Below are 17,185 nucleotides of genomic sequence, written 5' to 3' on the forward strand. Positions count from 1 at the left end.
CTGCTGCCATCCTGCGCCCGTTCTGTCATGTGCTGCTGCCATCCTGGGCCCGTTCTGTCATGTGCTGCTGCCATCCTGCGCCCGTTCTGTCATGTGCTGCTGCCATCCTGCACCCGTTCTGTCATGTGCTGCCCCCATCCTGCGCCCGTTCTGTCATGTGCTGCTGCCATCCTGCGCCCGTTCTGTCATGTGCTGCTGCCATCCTGTGCCCGTTCTGTCATGTGCTGCTCCCATCCTGCGCCCGTTCTGTCATGTGCTGCTGCCATCCTGGGCCCGTTCTGTCATGTGCTGCTGCCATCCTGCCCCCGTTCTGTCATGTGCTGCTCCCATCCTGCGCCACCATTGTGTGATATGCCCCCCATAAGACGCTCCAGTGTGTATGCCCCCGTATGCTGCTGCCATATAAAAAAAAAAAATACCATACTCACCTATCGTCCGGCTCCAGTGCAGGTGTGTCTTCAAGAAAATGGCGCCGGAAAGCGCGGACTGCGCAGGCGCCGATTCCGGCAGCAGGAATCGGCGCCTGCGCAGTCTGCGCTTTCCGGCGCCATTTTCTTGAAGACACACTCTGGCTCCTAAGCCTGTGACTGGTAAGTCAGAGGGCGGCGCCGGCGCGCATTAAGCGTGTCATCGCACCCTCTGAACTGTCACAGCAGAGGAGTCGGGAGACGGAGCCGCACTCAGCGCTGGAACGGGGAAAGGTGAATATACTTACCCTCCTGGCGGTCCCTGACTCTCCTGTGGAGATCGCGGTATGCGTTCAGTGTTTACGCATACCGCGATCTCCTGGGAGCGTCACTCTGTGGGGGCCAGACTGCGCCCGCGCTTGCGCCGGCGCAGTCTATAAAGGCTTCGGACAGAGTGACGCTCCCAGCGTTATATTGTAGATATCTCAGATGAGGTAGCGTAGGCAGAGCGACTACTTTAGAGGACTTTAGATTAACTCAGATGTCAATTGTTTGTTCATTTTCCAAAAATTGATTTAGAAGGACAATTCTGACAGAGACAAGAGTCAAGTACAAGGATTCCTTTGGATGCATGGGTTAAACCATAAAAAAATGCAACTGACCCTGCTGATTCGGCTGCGCTGACTTTAGTGTTGATAAAACACAGTGGACCTACACCAGCAGATGACACGGCTCCCCAAACCATCACTGATTGAGGATACTTTCCACTAGACATTGGAAATCCAGGTCCCAGAGTCTGGAGGAAGAGCGTTGAGGCCACAATCCAAGCTGTTGGAGGTCCAGTGAGAAGTTTCCACCAGTGAGAAGTTTCCACCAGTGAGAAGTTTCCATAGCGCCTGAAGGACCTTAGATGATGTCGCGGCTTGTGATTGGTCGCGTGACCGTCCATGTGACGTCATCGAAGGCCCTTCAGGTGCTCATTCTTAGGAAGGAAGGCTGTCGGTGAGAACCAGGGCGCGTCCGAGGGTGAGTATATCAATATTTTTTTATTTTTATTCTTTATTTTACACTTAAATATGAATTCCGATACCGATTCCCGATATCTTAAACATATCGGAACTCAGTATCGGAATTTCCGATTCCAGATCAGAAGATCGCCGACCTCATGGCCGACCCAACACAGGGGTCGGGTTGGGTTTCATGAAACCCGACTTTGCCAAAAGTCGGCGACTTCTGAATCTGGCCGACCCGTTTCGCTCAACCCTACTCAGTGATCTTAGGAACACTGGACTCTGGACTTGGACTCTGCTACTAGCAACAGATCAGGTTGTATCTATTCGAATGATATACTTTTGGGGATTCTATCATCCACCCTAGGATATTTATCCAGAGTGTTCCCTTTTGTTCCAGTAATCAGGGATATCATACATCTACTGGCCTATGACATACAGGCTGTCCGTTTGGACTAAAAGAGCAGGCGTGTACTACGGAGGACAGAGAATGAACTTCAATCCAATATTACGGCCAGCATGCAGCCAGCGGGTAAGGAAAGGGTGAATCAAACACCCGAAAACTCCGCCCATATGACCGAAAACCGGTCCCGCCAAATTCAGGTGACACGTTCCCTTTAAGTTATGGGAAAAAGTCTCCCATTTCGAGCAATATGTCCAATTTGACTTGACAAATGTAATAATAGTGGGTGTGTTTCATGTATTTTCTTAGAAATGCGTAAAACCATTTATTTCATAGACTCATTCCAGCTCAGCGATTTTTTGACCAAGGTGGCACTTTTTATTTCTGTCTTGGACCATTTCCGTGACATTTTTAGAGCAGGTTTTGCAAAATGTTGTAAAAATTTGCTCAAAAATTTCTGTTAAACAAAAAATCACTCCATGGAAGGAGGATTGGAGCACATTTGCAATTTTTTGAAAAGTGATGAATCAGGCAAAAAAACATCTGGAAAACTTGAACCTCAACCAAACTGAAAAAGAAGCAGGCGATCCTATGTAAAATAGATAAAAAGGGCGCAAATGGAAAGATGAATTTGATGCAAGCAAGAAAAAGGCACAAAACACCAAAAACTCGACAAAAAAATGATAATTTAGTATGCTTTGCCTCAATAACTTCATCGTATTCCATAGCGTTTTACATATATTATCATCCCTGTCCGCACTGGGGCTCACAATCTAAGTCCTTTATCATTATGATTGTGGAATGTGAGAGAAAACCAGAGAATACCTAAAAAATGGGGAGAACATACAAACTCCTTGCAGATTTTGTCCTTGGTGGGATTTGAACTCAGGACTCCGGTGTTGCAAGGCTGCAGTTCTAACGCATAGACTGACCAAATGTCCCATCGTTAGCCCTGTTCACACTGGTGCCATAACCAGTATCATTGCCAAGACTGGGTATGGAATTACTCAATAGTCTGTTGTGTTCTATCCATTTGGGAACAACATCAACTATATCATTTCAATCCTAACCACAGATTTTCGTGAACGATTATTGAAATAAATGAAAAAAAAAAAAATAACAGGAAATTCTTTTTGGTGAATAAACCATAAAATTAAAAATTTTGGAGCGAACTGTCAGGATCACATTTGGTAGCAGTTACAAGATGAATTTCATAGTGATTAGGATGAGCATGACCAAGTAGCATGGATGTATTCTCCCAACGCCACTGGTGGTTATCTTGGTGGCCGAGGTCACCGGCTTGGCTTTGGTGGTAGTGGTAGTGGAAGCTTCAGTTTCATTGGGGGTAACTGTTGGTTTTGCTACTAGAAGGTTCTGATTGCAGAGGTTTTCTGAACAAAATGCGGCATTAAAAGATAGGCTATACACGTCGATATCGATGTTGATGGCGGTGTCATTGGTAGGCAAAGAACATTCCTTAATAAAGATGGGAAAAGTGATTCCTCCTGGAAGACAAGGAAAGAGAGAACATAAGGTGTTATAACAGCATACATGGGTCATCTGTTTTATCAATTAGTTTTAAAGGGATGAACATGAGACCCCCGATATTAGACAGAGTCAATATACACAAAAAGGGCACCAATTAACATGTTAAGTTAAAAAAATGGCAGCTACTTACCAGTCGAATTCCCCGGTTCTGCACCATGCCAAACTATTGAAGTCATTGATTGGCTGATGAATGTAACATCAACCTACCTGAAGTGATGACATCCTGTCCATCAATCACTTAACCTCTGCAGCCAATCAGTGATCACAGTGGTCAGCTGACTGATGGAAGAGACGTTATCGCTTGTGGTCAGAGCGACGGTGATGGCAGTGTGGGGAATTCAAATAACAGGCAAAAATAAAAATTTTCCAGGTGTTGATGTTTGGAGATGTAATTTCAACAGGTATAACATGTAGCATCAATAGTCATTTAGTTACGGCTTTGAGTTATTCATTATGATGACACTGCAGTGGTTAAAATAAATCTGTCAGTTTTTTTCCATATAGTCTGAGAAAAAGCTCAATGTAGAGAAAGAGACTCTGGTTCCAGTGATGTAACACGTATTTTGCTCCTTGCTGTAGTTTTGATAAAGTCACAGTTTTATCAGCAGGAGATTATCACTAGAGGACTAATAAACCTGTTGTCAGATAGTCCAGCCACACCCCCAATACTAATTGGTAGCTTTCTGCTTATGTACAAAGAAAGCAGCCAATCAGGGGTGTGGGCGGGGTCATCCGGAGCTCAGTATTCAGGGAACTGCAAAGCCCAGTAAATTTTGTGATCACTGTTGTTAGGAGTCGAGTTTCCTCTGCTGCACAGGGGGAATCGCGATCCGTCTCCGCTGGGGTCTCCCATTCTCCTCCAGCCGCAGTGGAGTCTGCTCAGCAGGGACGTCGCTCCCAGTGTCTTGCTCGCTCTCACTCTGTACAGAGAGTTACTGCTGCTTCTTCAGCTCCTGCCATTAAAATCAGTGCTGGTCAGCGGCGAGCGGACTTCCCTGGGACTAAGTCCTTGTTTGCGCACACTGAGCATGCCCAGGGCAAGATCTCCCATTGGAGATCGAGGGTCATGTGCTCTGGCTCTGCAGCGCATTCCATTGGTCCTCTTGGCAGGCCCTGGAAGGGCAAAGTTTCTGTGGCCACTTCCTGTCCTGCAATTATATAAACTGCGCATGACCGCACGGCCATGCGCTAGTGTACAATTGAATACGTGTGTTTGTTGTGAGTGCAAGTCGTTCATTAAATACCCCTACCCTATTGTATGACTGTTCGCGTATGGAGTATGGCTGCTATCTAGCGCCCGACAAATCACTCAACGTGTCACACACGTATCAGCGTCTATTGCTGTGACCGCCAGTGCGGCGCCACGCGCCAGTAGTGCGCTTCCTGACCCACATCTGGGTGCTTAGTGGTGCCTGCCAGCACGGCACAGTTCGCACTTCGGTGCTCTAGTTAGTTATAAGAGTTGCCTAGCACACCCTGTTGCGGTGTTGTGTCAGCAAGTGGTCTAATCGGACTTCAATCCTAGTAGGGGTTAAGTTCGCTGACTACTTGCTCACGCTCTATGTGCGGTACCGCGATCCTGTGACGCAACAGGATCGCTTCCTTCACGTTGGGTGAAGTTTAACCCACGCGAGTATACTTATGAGTACCGCCATATAGTCCGTCATTACTCAGCAGCAGGTTCCATCTCTGCACGGTGGACCCCGGGCTACGAACGCACCGTACACTATCAGTCTTATTATTTGGTGCGTTCCGCTAGCCCTAACATTACACTAGCGCCAGGGTCTGGCTAGTGATGACGGACAAACAGCAATCCCTGCGGTATATCCAGCAGCTGGAGGGTAGGTTGGCGGCTCTCGAGAGCGCAACCTCAGCTGTGGATGTTACCGCAGTTGCTGTACAGGCTGCCAGCGTGGCTGCAGCAACTTTGTCCATTGCCACCCCTGTTCGGACATTTTCTCGCCTCCCGCTGCCAGAAAAATTTTCTGGTAATAGCAAATTTTGTAGGGAATTCGTGAGTCAGTGCTCTATTCATCTCGAGCTTCTGGCTGCACGTTTCCCCACAGAGCGGGCTAAGGTGGGATTTATTGTGTCTCTATTGTCGGACAGGGCGTTGGAATGGGCTACGCCGCTGTGGGAGCGTGGTGATCATGTGGTGCAGAGTGCTCCTCTGTTTTTGAGCACTTTAAAACAGGTCTTTTTAGGACCTCAACTCACCCATGATACTGCGCTCCAACTGCTGGCATTAACTCAGGGTGAGTCCTTGGTCAGTCATTTTGCCGTCCAATTTCGCACTTTAGCATCTGAGCTGGAATGGTCGGATAAAGCTCTTATCCCCATATTTTGGAGGGGCCTGGCTGACCATGTAAAGGACGCTCTGGCCACTAGGGAGATTCCTGCCACACTGGAGGAGTTAATAACAGTCTCCACTCGAATTGACCTCCGTTTTAACGAGCGGAGGTTAGAGCAAGCCCAGTGTAGACAGAGGTTTCGGCTGGCTCCTACTTTCGCCAAACCTCTGGAATCTCCGGTCCTGATTCCTGAGTCACATGAGGCCAGGGAAGTGTCACAAGCGAGACCTAAGTCCCGGACCGCTTGTGCACTCAGGGTCTGTCATGTTTGCCAGCAGTCTGGACATTTAGCCACCAGATGTCCTCAGCGGTCGAGGAAACATCAGCGTCTAGTGGTCGTAGGTGGAGGTACACTAGACACGGCGACGTTTGCCTCTAAATTGTCCTTTAAGGGGACAATTACTATAGGCTCATTCTCCCACTCGGTAGAGCTCTGCGTGGATTCTGGGGCGGAGGGCAATTTTATGTCTTCTGCCTTCGCCCAACGCCACGCAATACCTCTGGTTATGCTAGCTCAACCTGTAACGGTACGAGTGGTGAATGGGTCGACTCTGCCCTCACAGATAACTCACCAGACCATTCCTTTTACTCTGTCCATGACGCCATCTCATCAGGAGATTATTTCCCTGCTCGTCATTCCAGAGGGAATTGATGAAGTCCTGTTGGGAATACCTTGGCTACGGTACCACTCTCCTCATATCGAGTGGTCCTCAGGCAGAATTCTGGGATGGGGTGAATCTTGTGGGGGTAGGTGTCAGAGGGAGTGCGTTCAGGTAGCTACAACTGAGGAACCCGCAGATCTTTCCTCTCTCCCCAAGCAGTATTGGTCGTATGCAGACGTATTCTCCAAAAAGGCGGCGGAGACCCTTCCGCCCCATCGCCCCTATGACTGTCCTATTGACCTCTTCCCTGGTGCTGAGCCTACCCGGGGTCGAGTCTATCCGCTATCTCTCCCGGAGACGGAGGCAATGTCACAGTACATCCAGGAAAATCTGGCAAGAGGGTTCATCAGGAAGTCAGTGTCACCTGCTGGGGCAGGGTTCTTCTTCGTGCAGAAGAAGAGTGGGGAATTGCGTCCATGCATAGACTACAGGGGTCTTAACGCCATCACCGTTAAGAATAAATACCCTTTGCCTTTGATATCTGAACTGTTCGATAGGCTTCGGGGAGCAAGGGTATTTACTAAATTAGATCTGCGGGGTGCTTACAACCTGATTCGCATCCGTGAGGGGGACGAATGGAAGACGGCTTTTAACACCAGGGATGGGCACTATGAATATCTGGTGATGCCCTTTGGGCTCTGTAATGCCCCAGCCGTTTTCCAAGACTTTGTGAACGATATCTTCCGGGATATGCTTTCCACCTCGGTCGTAGTCTATCTGGATGATATTCTCATCTACTCTCCAGATATTGACTCCCACCGGAGAGATGTTTGCAAAGTCTTCGACCTCCTACGGGCAAACTCCCTCTGCCAAGTTGCAGAAGTGTATGTTTGAGCAGGAGTCCTTACCTTTCCTAGGCTACATCATCTCAGCCCAGGGATTGGCTATGGATCCTGCCAAACTACAGGCTGTGATGGACTGGCAGGAACCCCATTCTCTTAAAGCGGTGCAGCGCTTTATGGGGTTCATCAATTATTATCGCCAGTTCATCCCGCATTTCTCAACTTTGGTAGCTCCCTTGGTTGCCCTCACCAAGAAGGGGGCGAATCCCAAATTGTGGTCTGAGGAGGTTTCCAAGGCTTTTATCTCTATAAAGTCACACTTCGCTAGCGCTCCCATTCTTCATCGCCCCGATGTTGATAAGCCATTTATCATGGAGGTGGATGCCTCTTCTGTTGGTGCTGGAGCAGTCCTCTTCCAAAAGGATGCTCAAGGTCGGAAGCATCCTTGCTTCTTTTTCTCCAAGACCTTCGCACCAGCAGAGAGGAATTATTCCATCGGGGACGGGGAGTTGCTAGCCATGAAGTTGGCTTTCTCGGAGTGGAGACATCTCTTGGAGGGAGCACGTTTTCCCTTCCAAGTCTTCACAGATCACAAAAATTTGGTGTATCTGCAGACAGCTCAGCGGTTGAATTCTCGCCAGGCCAGATGGTCCTTGTTCTTCTCCCGGTTTCATTTCACCCTCCATTTCCTTTCTGGGGAGAAGAACATTCGGGCCGATGCTCTCTCTCGCTCCGTTGTGTCATCTGCGGAGGAGGAGGAGGAGCCTCGGCTTATTGTCCCCACCGAGAGTTTGAGAACCGTGGCCCCGGTTTCGCTGGAGTCTGTGCCCCCGGGCAAGACTTTTGTTCCATCTAGTTTGCGACCGGAGGTTCTCTCTTGGGCGCACTCGTCCAGGGTGGGTGGACATTTTGGTACTAAAAGGACATCAGAGTTACTGGCGAGGACATACTGGTGGCCGCATATGTCTCGTGATGTCGCCGAGTACGTTCGGGCGTGTGTCTCTTGCGCCAGGAACAAGACTCCTCGGCAACGGCCAGCTGGGTTGCTGTATACTCTGCCTGTGGCTGACAGGCCCTGGGAGATGGTCGAGATGGACTTTGTGGTTGGCTTACCCAAGTCTCGTAATTGCACCATTATCTGGGTGATCACCGATCATTTCTCCAAAATGGTGCATTTGGTGCCTCTTCCACGGCTACCATCTGCACGGGCGTTGGCTGTCTTGTTTATCAAGCATATCTTTCGCTTACACGGTATGCCAGACAAAATTGTTAGTGACCGGGGTCCCCAGTTTGCGTCTCGATTCTGGAGGGAGCTATGTCGTCTACTCAGTATTGAGTTAAATCTCTCTTCGGCATATCATCCCGAGACGAATGGGTTGGTAGAAAGGGCCAACCAGACCTTGGTCACATATCTGCGACATTTTGTTTCTGCCAGACAGGATGACTGGGCATCCTTGCTACCGTGGGCAGAGTTTGCACTTAACAATGCCGTAGCCGACTCTACCGGTCAGACTCCATTCCTCTTAAATTACGGCCAGCATCCGCGTGTTCCTGTGCCCATGCCTGTGTCTTCCGCTGATCCCAGGGTGGCAGACTGGGCTGTGGAGGCACGGGACATTTGGGATCGCACGCAGGATGCCATTCGGGCCTCCAAGGAGAGAATGAGGTCCTCCGCCGATGTTCATCGGCGCCCCGCTCCGACTTTTGCCCCTGGCGACTTGGTGTGGCTCTCTGCCCGTAACATCAGGCTGCGAGTTGAGTCCACTAAGTTTGCTCCTCGCTACTTGGGTCCCTTCAAGGTTCTCGAACAGGTTAATCCTGTGGTCTACCGCCTGGCTCTTCCTCCACGCTTGGGTATCACCGACACCTTTCATGTGTCCCTCTTGAAACCCGTATACATGTCCCGGTTTTCCGAGTCATCTGCCGGGACATCGGGTTCGTCTATGGACGATTACGAGGTGAACGCTATTTTGGGGTGCAAGGTGGTACGCGGTAAAAAGTTTTATTTGGTGGATTGGAAGGGTTATGGTCCAGAGGACAGGTCTTGGGAGCCTGCTGAAAACATTCGGGCCCCACAGCTCATTGCTGCCTTCGAGCGTAGCGAGGCCCAAGGAGGGGGGGGCCGTAGGAGGGGGGGTAATGTTAGGAGTCGAGTTTCCTCTGCTGCACAGGGGGAATCTCGATCCGTCTCCGCTGCGGTCTCCCATTCTCCTCCAGCCGCAGTGGAGTCTGCTCAGCAGGGACGTCGCTCCCAGTGTCTTGCTCGCTCTCGCTCTGTGCAGAGAGTTACTGCTGCTTCTTCAGCTCCTGCCATTAAAGTCAGTGCTGGTCAGTGGCGAGCGGACTTCCCTGGGACTAAGTCCTTGTTTGCGCACACTGAGCATGCCCAGAGCAAGATCTCCCGTTGGAGATCGAGGGTCATGTGCTCTGGCTCTGCAGCGCATTCCATTGGTCCTCTTGGCAGGCCCTGGAAGGGCAAAGTTTCTGTGGCCACTTCCTGTCCTGCAATTATATAAACTGCGCATGACCGCACGGCCATGCGCTAGTGTACAATTGAATACGTGTGTTTGTTGTGAGTGCAAGTCGTTCATTAAATACCCCTACCCTATTGTATGACTGCTCGCGTATGGAGTATGGCTGCTATCTAGCGCCCGACAAATCACTCAACGTGTCACACACGTATCAGCGTCTATTGCTGTGACCGCCAGTGCGGCGCCACGCGCCAGTATTGCGCTTCCTGACCCACGTCTGGGTGCTTAGTGGTGCCTTCCAGCATGGCACAGTTCGCACTTCGGTGCTCTAGTTATAAGAGTTGCCTAGCACACCCTGTTGCGGTGTTGTGTCAGCAAGTGGTCTAATCGGACTTCAATCCTAGTTGGGGTTAAGTTCGCTGACTGCTTGCTCGCCTTCTATGTGCGGTACCGCGATCCTGTGACGCAACAGGATCGCTTCCTTCACGTTGGGTGAAGTTTAACCCACGCGAGTATACTTATGAGTACCGCCATATAGTCCGTCATTACTCAGCAGCAGGTTCCATCTCTGCACGGTGGACCCCGGGCTACGAACGCACCGTACACTATCAGTCTTATTATTTGGTGCGTTCCGCTAGCCCTAACAACTGTAACCAGGATCTTTGCACCGACATCATGCTGCTTTCAGATGGTTTAGCGAAAAACATGACAGATGATAAATTTCCTATAAAGGGTCAGTGACCTACACAAACAGATTTTTTTAATGCAATGCAATGAAATATAGCAAATGAGTCACTTGATTAGTACCATTTCGGCTTCATATAACTAAATATTATATTAACATACCCTACATCTATAGATCTTTTTTTAGTTAGATTTCCTGTAAAGTAGTTCTGCAGTGCCTACTTATACCAAAAGGTAATAAGCAAGATGCAGAAAAGTCACTTGCTGATTATCATTGGGACCATATAATAAAAAACAGCAAGAAGCAATTTTCACAGTGGCTAAAGTTACATGTTTACAGCTCCGTGACACAAAGTTCGAGGTTACTCACTTATTGTGATGTTTCCTGCAGCTTCGTAACAAGATGTGAGAGTCGGCGCACAGCTCACTTTCTCAGCTGATTCCGCAGAGCATTTTGATTCATTTGTGCTGAGGCAAGAGTAACATTCCAGACCACTGGTTCCATTGACTAATAACATAAAGTAACATATGACATTAATACCTTCATTATAATATGTTTTAATAGGATGCAGTGACTTCTGAGCCCATCATATCCTGCCCAATCAATCATATAGTTTTCGGTGAGGGCATTAGCCTTGTCTGCGAGTGTTGAACATGGGGAATTGTAATAGTGGAGGCTGATGTCCACCCAAGACCATTCGTAGAAACACAAGACTGTTATGTTGGCTTATTTACGAACCATTCCGTTCTAAAAAAAAATCAGCTTAGTGAGTAACCGAGGATCCATGGTTGGTTTAAAAGGAAAACCCATTGATAGCCACATGGTTGGGCACCCAACGTTGTTCCAGACGTCCAGGATAGGACTATGAGAACCTTGAGGAAATCAACAGGTGAACGTCAACAGAACAACATTTCATTGAGTACTAGAATTCCTTCACCTGAAGCCATCGAAGGGCAAGAGTTAAAGGAGGGAGAGAAAGAGAAGTGTGCATGGAATTGTAATCTGGCTACTGGTTATGATCATGGTGGCAACTTTAAGTCCTTTCGATTAAGGGCACTTCTGGTACCAAGTAGACCTCTGATATCACTGTGAGGTGTCATTACGATAAGACAAACGTTACTTTGGTCATTGCCGGCACTGATGTCCGAGGTCTACATGAGGTCCAAGGGATAACGTTTCTCCTTGTTGAGAGTGACATACCGGCTCTGGCAAACCAAGGTAAGTAGGCTTGTTAGCTCTTCTGGGAAATTTAATATAAAAATTGCCTCTTCAGAGAGGAAGAGGACTTGAACTCTTCACACCACCTGTTGGAAGTAGCGATCCTACAAGTCACAGTAGACCTTTTAGCGAGTCTTGCACTATGACGTAGGATAAAACCCTACAAGTCACAGTAGACCTTTTAGCGAGTCTATGACGTAGGATAAAACCCTACAAGTCGCAGTAGACCTTTTAACGAGTCTTGCACTATGACGTAGGATAAGACCCTACGAGTCACAGTAGACCTTTTAGCGAGTCTATGACGTAGGATAAAACCCTACTTGGTCTACTTGGTAACTGAAGCACCAGCCTAGAGTGAAGAAAGCCGAAGAGGAGGTGTATCACGAAGAAGAAGAAGAGGTGTAGAGGACCAGACGCCTAGCTACAGGGTTTGCGGGAAAGGTGAGCGGTAAGGTGAGTATTATTATTATATTCGGGGTTTTTTTTACTGTTATTTTACTGTTCGCAGGCTTTCTACTGTTCTGCAAAATGGCAGCAGCATTTGCTGAAGTTGTGTGAAGGAAACTGAAAAAAATCCTTATTCTAGAGAACATGAAGTTTGGTAAAATTCGAGGAGAATTTAGTTCTACTAAAAAATAAATTGCTACTTTCTTGTTGCAATACATCAGCGATGTAGTCCCACACAAGAATTTTTTTTTCGTGGTAACCCTCTAGAATTCAACATAGTGGCATCTTTGGACATGATCTCATGGATACAAAAAACAAATATGGGATTTTTAGGAAACATAATTTTTTTTAAAAGCTTAGGCAGTTGGTAGAGTCTTATGACCCATCCTCTTCCTTCCCATAAAACCTGTTTTGTTTCTTTGATGTGAGATCTGACATTCGTTGCTGTGTCATGAGTCTATTTGTCTTGATTTTACAAGAGAACATTTCCTTGGCATTTTTCCATTCTCATTAGAATTGATTTATTGCCAATGTCAATGTGAATTTTCTCATTTCAATAAGGTCTAGAACATATCAGTCTATGGTCTTTGACACAAAGTAAGGCCACCACCAATGGCCACCATAGCCGAGCCCAAATGTTCTGTCAACTGGATTTCTATGGTCCCTGGAAGGCCAGGCCAGCTAATCAAAAGAAAGCCAAAGGATGCCAGCAGTTAAGAGGAGGTTCTCAATGCCCCGTCTATCAAAGACAGATTACAGGTGATACCCCTTTTCGCAAAGCAAATGACTGGGAGGAGGCTATGTATGACTTGTCCTCATGCATGGGTTCTATTAATGAGCTGGACAGGAGCAATGTGTGCATGCACAGCTGTTGAATGTTTCCACCCTTAACGTTCCATACATTTTTTCAATATTTCATCACAACATGCTAATAAAATTTTTGCCAGCGTGATATTCACACCTTAACCACTAGGTGGCCACATAAAGACACATTGTTAGCGATTAGCGATTGTTAGCGCCAGCAATTGTTAGTGTTAATGTTATGCTCGTGCAAAGTTCCAAATCCTCTACATAAACATAAAGAACCCAATTCACTATTGCACTTGCACCTTTATTGTTATCTCTTGCACCATCACATATTTCAATTTGCACATTTTTTAAAGTCTATTTTATATGTGTTTTAACTTGCCACTATTGTCCTGGTATAAGATTTCTAGATATTTTCACCTGATTTGGAACATTTCAAAAAAATTGCAAAATTTGTTGCACAAATAGAGTGATTCTGCGAAAATAGCGCTGTGCATATAGATTAGGAATCACTTACCCTGCTTCCTTCTCCAGACCCAGTGATCATATGATCATTGGGTGTCATGAGGAAACAGGAGATGCTGGGTCTTAGAAAACTTCAGGCAGCTATACTATGCAGCCAGGAGGCTTATATTCCTTTGTAGCTGGTGCTAGAATACCATCCCCAGTTACAGCAAAAATAAAACAGAAAAAAAGCATAAAAAATTAACGAAAAAAAGGGACGCTGGCAGTCTAAATCGCTGTTTCCAATCACTCTCCCAGAAATGTGTTTAATATATAAAAACCATTTCTATGGAATGGTTAAAGCAATTTTAAAAATGTTTAGCAATCCTTTATAGTCGTAATTAAAAATAAAAAAGTAAAAAATAGACATGTATTTCTTATTTTCCTTTACATTGTCTCCCAATATCAACAACAACAAAAAAGATATATAAAAATTGCATAAAAATGAAGGCCTATGTGTGACAAAATAAAAAATAAGTAAAAATTATTTGGATATCTGAATGAGAAAAAATTATAGAGCCATTAAAAGCGAATATATGATAAAATGTGAAAATGAACCTGGCGAGAAAGGAGAGAAGTAAATGGCGCAGTCATGAACTGGCTAGTGCAATGAAAAAATTAAATTTTTGACTTTGCACAAAATTCATTAACTACATGCACCTTTTTGGCACAAAAAACATAAGTGAATACCACTAGGCAAAAGAAAAGTAATCTAAAAAAATACACAAATGTTCAATTGGAGGCAAAAAGTGATGTTACCGCTAGAGAGAGCTCACAAGCCAATCTCATAAAATTTATGTATTGATGTTAGTACACTTTTAAACTCTCAGCTCCTGATGAAGCTTGATGCGAAACGTACTTCAGGTGTGTTTTATTTTATATATAACGTGTACTCCATGCCACTGTGCACTACTATCAGTGTGTGATAAAAAAAATATTAGTATAGATTATCAGGATTAGTTATAGAATTGGCTCACCAAAAAAGACTAATATCATTAAAATTTAAACTTTGTTAATTATTTAAAAAAAAAACACCAAAAAAAAGTGAAAAAAACATTTTGCTTGTTTTGTTCACTTTTTGTTTTATGGTGTTTTTTTTACTCGCTCATCACTAGTTATTATAACTTACCTACCTTTAGTATTTTATGTCTGACTTTTCTATGTCCATTTTTATGCTTTTAATCATTTTCTTCTCCAATAAAGAATATATTTTATATTAAATTTGAGCCTTGCACATTATTATGAAGGTATTCCTGAAATTATTGGTGCATTTGGGCCCTTTATCTATTGCTCCTCATACTCATGTTGGCTGGAGTAATTTCATTGATGTTTGTCATGTAACGGAAGGGTTCCCACAATAGAGAAAATTAAAGTTTCTTTGTTCTCTTCTCTACTTTTGGCATTCAACTCAGAGCGGGCGGCCTTGATTGCAATTTTTAGAAGATGTATGAGGTCTATGCTGATTTTATCCCAACACCTTAATGAATGCCCAAATGTTTCTACTCAAGGACAGCAGAACGAGATCTTGACATTGGCAGAGAATTGACTCACACAATTTATCAAAAAGTTAAAGAGCTTAGAGGTGACGTGACATTCCCCCATCTATGTCCATGATCATTACCTTCAACATCAGAGAATTTGTCACTCAAGTCTTCAAAATGTTCATTACATGTCGATGAGTCACAGAGAGTCCTCGAAGCAATAATTTGTATGCCAAAAGGAATTGATGAAACAATGGAAGTCATAGGGAAACCGCGGTCACATCCCTTCACTATCAGGTGCTCTGTCAGGTTTCCTGATGAAACACAATGAGATTAAGTTACAATCTGGTGACCCTATGACATTTTTCTTTACTAGTGGCCAACCCCAACCCAATTAAGCCTAACTCAACCAACCGTGGTCTGGAACCCCCTATATAAAGTCATCCCATGCTATTTAGTATCTCATAACATCCACGGTCAACTGATGACATTGCAGAGGTTGAAATTCCACCTACGTAGATCCTTGTGCTTGGTGGTTGCTCCTCCATAGAAGACAACAGAGTTACTGTAAGTTGAAAAATAATATATCCAATTTGATATTGGGCAAAGCTGAGCAATCTTGAAGGGGTTGTGTTACCTTTACGTAAAATGTTACTACTATCTTAACCCCCAGTGATTCCAAGAATGCTAAAATTTCCCATATGCCCATTTACCCCAGCACTCCATCCATTGTCTAGAATTATCCTCATCTCCAGAAGCCTTGTAGACAATAAAAGGAAGGTGGTGCCAGGCATCGTGAAGTTCCGATGTGGCAATTTGGAGCCCCCATTGTAGACATGCTCCATCCACCACTTTTACTGTAGATCTTAGTATTGTTTAGGGTGCCAGTGGTGGAACCCCCAGAAATCAGCAAGCTATCACCTATCCTGTGGAAGGATGATACTTTTTTTTTACGTTGGGCATAAAGAAGCAACAAATACAAAAAATAATGCATTTTCTTTTTGGAGAACTACTTAGATTTTAAGTGTTTTTACAATCCAAGAAAAGCTCATATAGGATTTTGCTTTCATAGTAACAGAAATCAAATTTTTGGCATTTTTACCTAATTTGGCGGAAAATGAAACTACTGCACAGGCGTTATCATCTCCAGTACAGTTAACTGTACTCGAATTGGAACATCTGTCATTCAAAGTCTCATTACAGGCAAAACACTCCAAACAGTGGCAACCTGCAACAGCAAGAATATTAATATTAGTCTATCTATCATCTATTTATTATAGTAATGAATACAGGAGGTCATTTGTGGTCAACATTCCGCAATGAAACCTCTAACTCCTCCATCTCTCCACTCCCCCTGGAATAAAGTAATAATATTATGTGCTTGAAAACCATTAAGAAATTACCGGTCACAAAAAGGAAGCTGGTGATCAAACCCAAGAAAATAGCGGTGGTTGATGGCATTGCTGGAAGCCCAATGGTGTTACACCTCTGGTAGTGACGGGAGATGGTTCCTACAGGAGAACAATGATTGCTTAGGAAGTTCCGTGAGCGTCTAATGATGTCTTTGATTCTGAAGCTCCACCCAATGGATGACACGTTATCTCGGGGTGAGATGTGTTAATGGCCACTTAAAATTTTATTGTGTCACGGCAAAAAAATGCTCAGAGTGGTGAAACATTCACAGTTTTAATGGAGTTTTTCGGTTTACGACAGGTCGAGGAGGTTTGCGAGATTTTGTTATCTTCAAAAGAGAAACATTTTTGAAATTGTGAGTTCATGCAACGTTGGGAAACTTAATATGTAAGCCATACAATTCTTTCTTAACCTCACAGAAAAAGTGAGATACATCTGAAGAACGGATGTCAGTAGCCACTGTGGACATATATTTAGAGATGGCCTCAATGGGAAATGCAGGAGTGTATCTATAGGAGTTACAAAATGAAAAGTCACACTGAGGCACCATTGGTTTAGGAGGATCACGGACATATATAACAAAAAAAGTCACCAATGCAGATTTTGCATTCCAAGATTTTGGTACCCAAAAGCTTTAAGTTACACCTCTTTAGAGATGGTTAAATCTTTCACAACTTTTCCTATCAAGTCTAGTAAAAATCTTGTCCCATATTATCTCTTGTAGTAGAAAAGGTTCTTCATGCTCTTCAGGCCAGCTCCTTGAACCCATGAAGCCTCAAAAAATTTGAAACTCTTCCCTTCCAAGTCGATTTTCTTTTTCGACAATTAGTAAGGTTTTCTTATCCTTCTTTTTTTCCCCAAGAGCCATAACTTTTTTACTGTTTAATCACCACAGCCATATGAGGGCTAGATTTTTCTTGCAGTTTTTCATTTTTCCATCCAATATACCAAAAAATGAGAAAAAAAATTCTAAGTTGGGTGAAATTGTGAAAAATG

General features: G+C 45.0%; 1 protein-coding gene across 1 annotated transcript; it reads right to left on the reverse strand.

Annotated features, from left to right (window-relative positions):
- Positions 1-1,473: 1,473 nt before the first annotated feature.
- On the reverse strand, positions 1,474-16,322 carry LOC138652021 (ly6/PLAUR domain-containing protein 3-like). Its single transcript, XM_069742717.1, has 5 exons — positions 16,180-16,322; positions 15,879-16,004; positions 14,917-15,090; positions 10,689-10,826; positions 1,474-3,325 (listed from the first exon to the last, which is right to left on the reverse strand). The coding sequence occupies exons 1-5, from the start codon at positions 16,235-16,237 to the stop codon at positions 3,018-3,020; spliced, it is 804 nt and encodes a 267-aa protein (XP_069598818.1). The 5' UTR covers positions 16,238-16,322; the 3' UTR covers positions 1,474-3,017.
- Positions 16,323-17,185: the final 863 nt, after the last annotated feature.

The sequence above is a fragment of the Ranitomeya imitator genome, chromosome 10, assembly GCF_032444005.1.
Source record: "Ranitomeya imitator isolate aRanImi1 chromosome 10, aRanImi1.pri, whole genome shotgun sequence".
Classification (NCBI taxonomy): Eukaryota; Metazoa; Chordata; class Amphibia; order Anura; family Dendrobatidae; genus Ranitomeya; species Ranitomeya imitator.

Excerpts from the sequence above, each read along its gene's own strand:
- LOC138652021 (XM_069742717.1), bottom strand. The coding sequence starts at position 16,237 with ATGCCATCAACCACCGCTATTTTCTTGGGTTTGATCACCAGCTTCCTT. Across the intron at positions 10,827-14,916 it reads CAAATTCTCTGATGTTGAAG|TCAATGGAACCAGTGGTCTG; the intron begins GTAATGATCATG and ends TTATGTTATTAG. Across the intron at positions 3,326-10,688 it reads TGCAGGAAACATCACAATAA|GAGGAATCACTTTTCCCATC; the intron begins GTGAGTAACCTC and ends CTTGTCTTCCAG.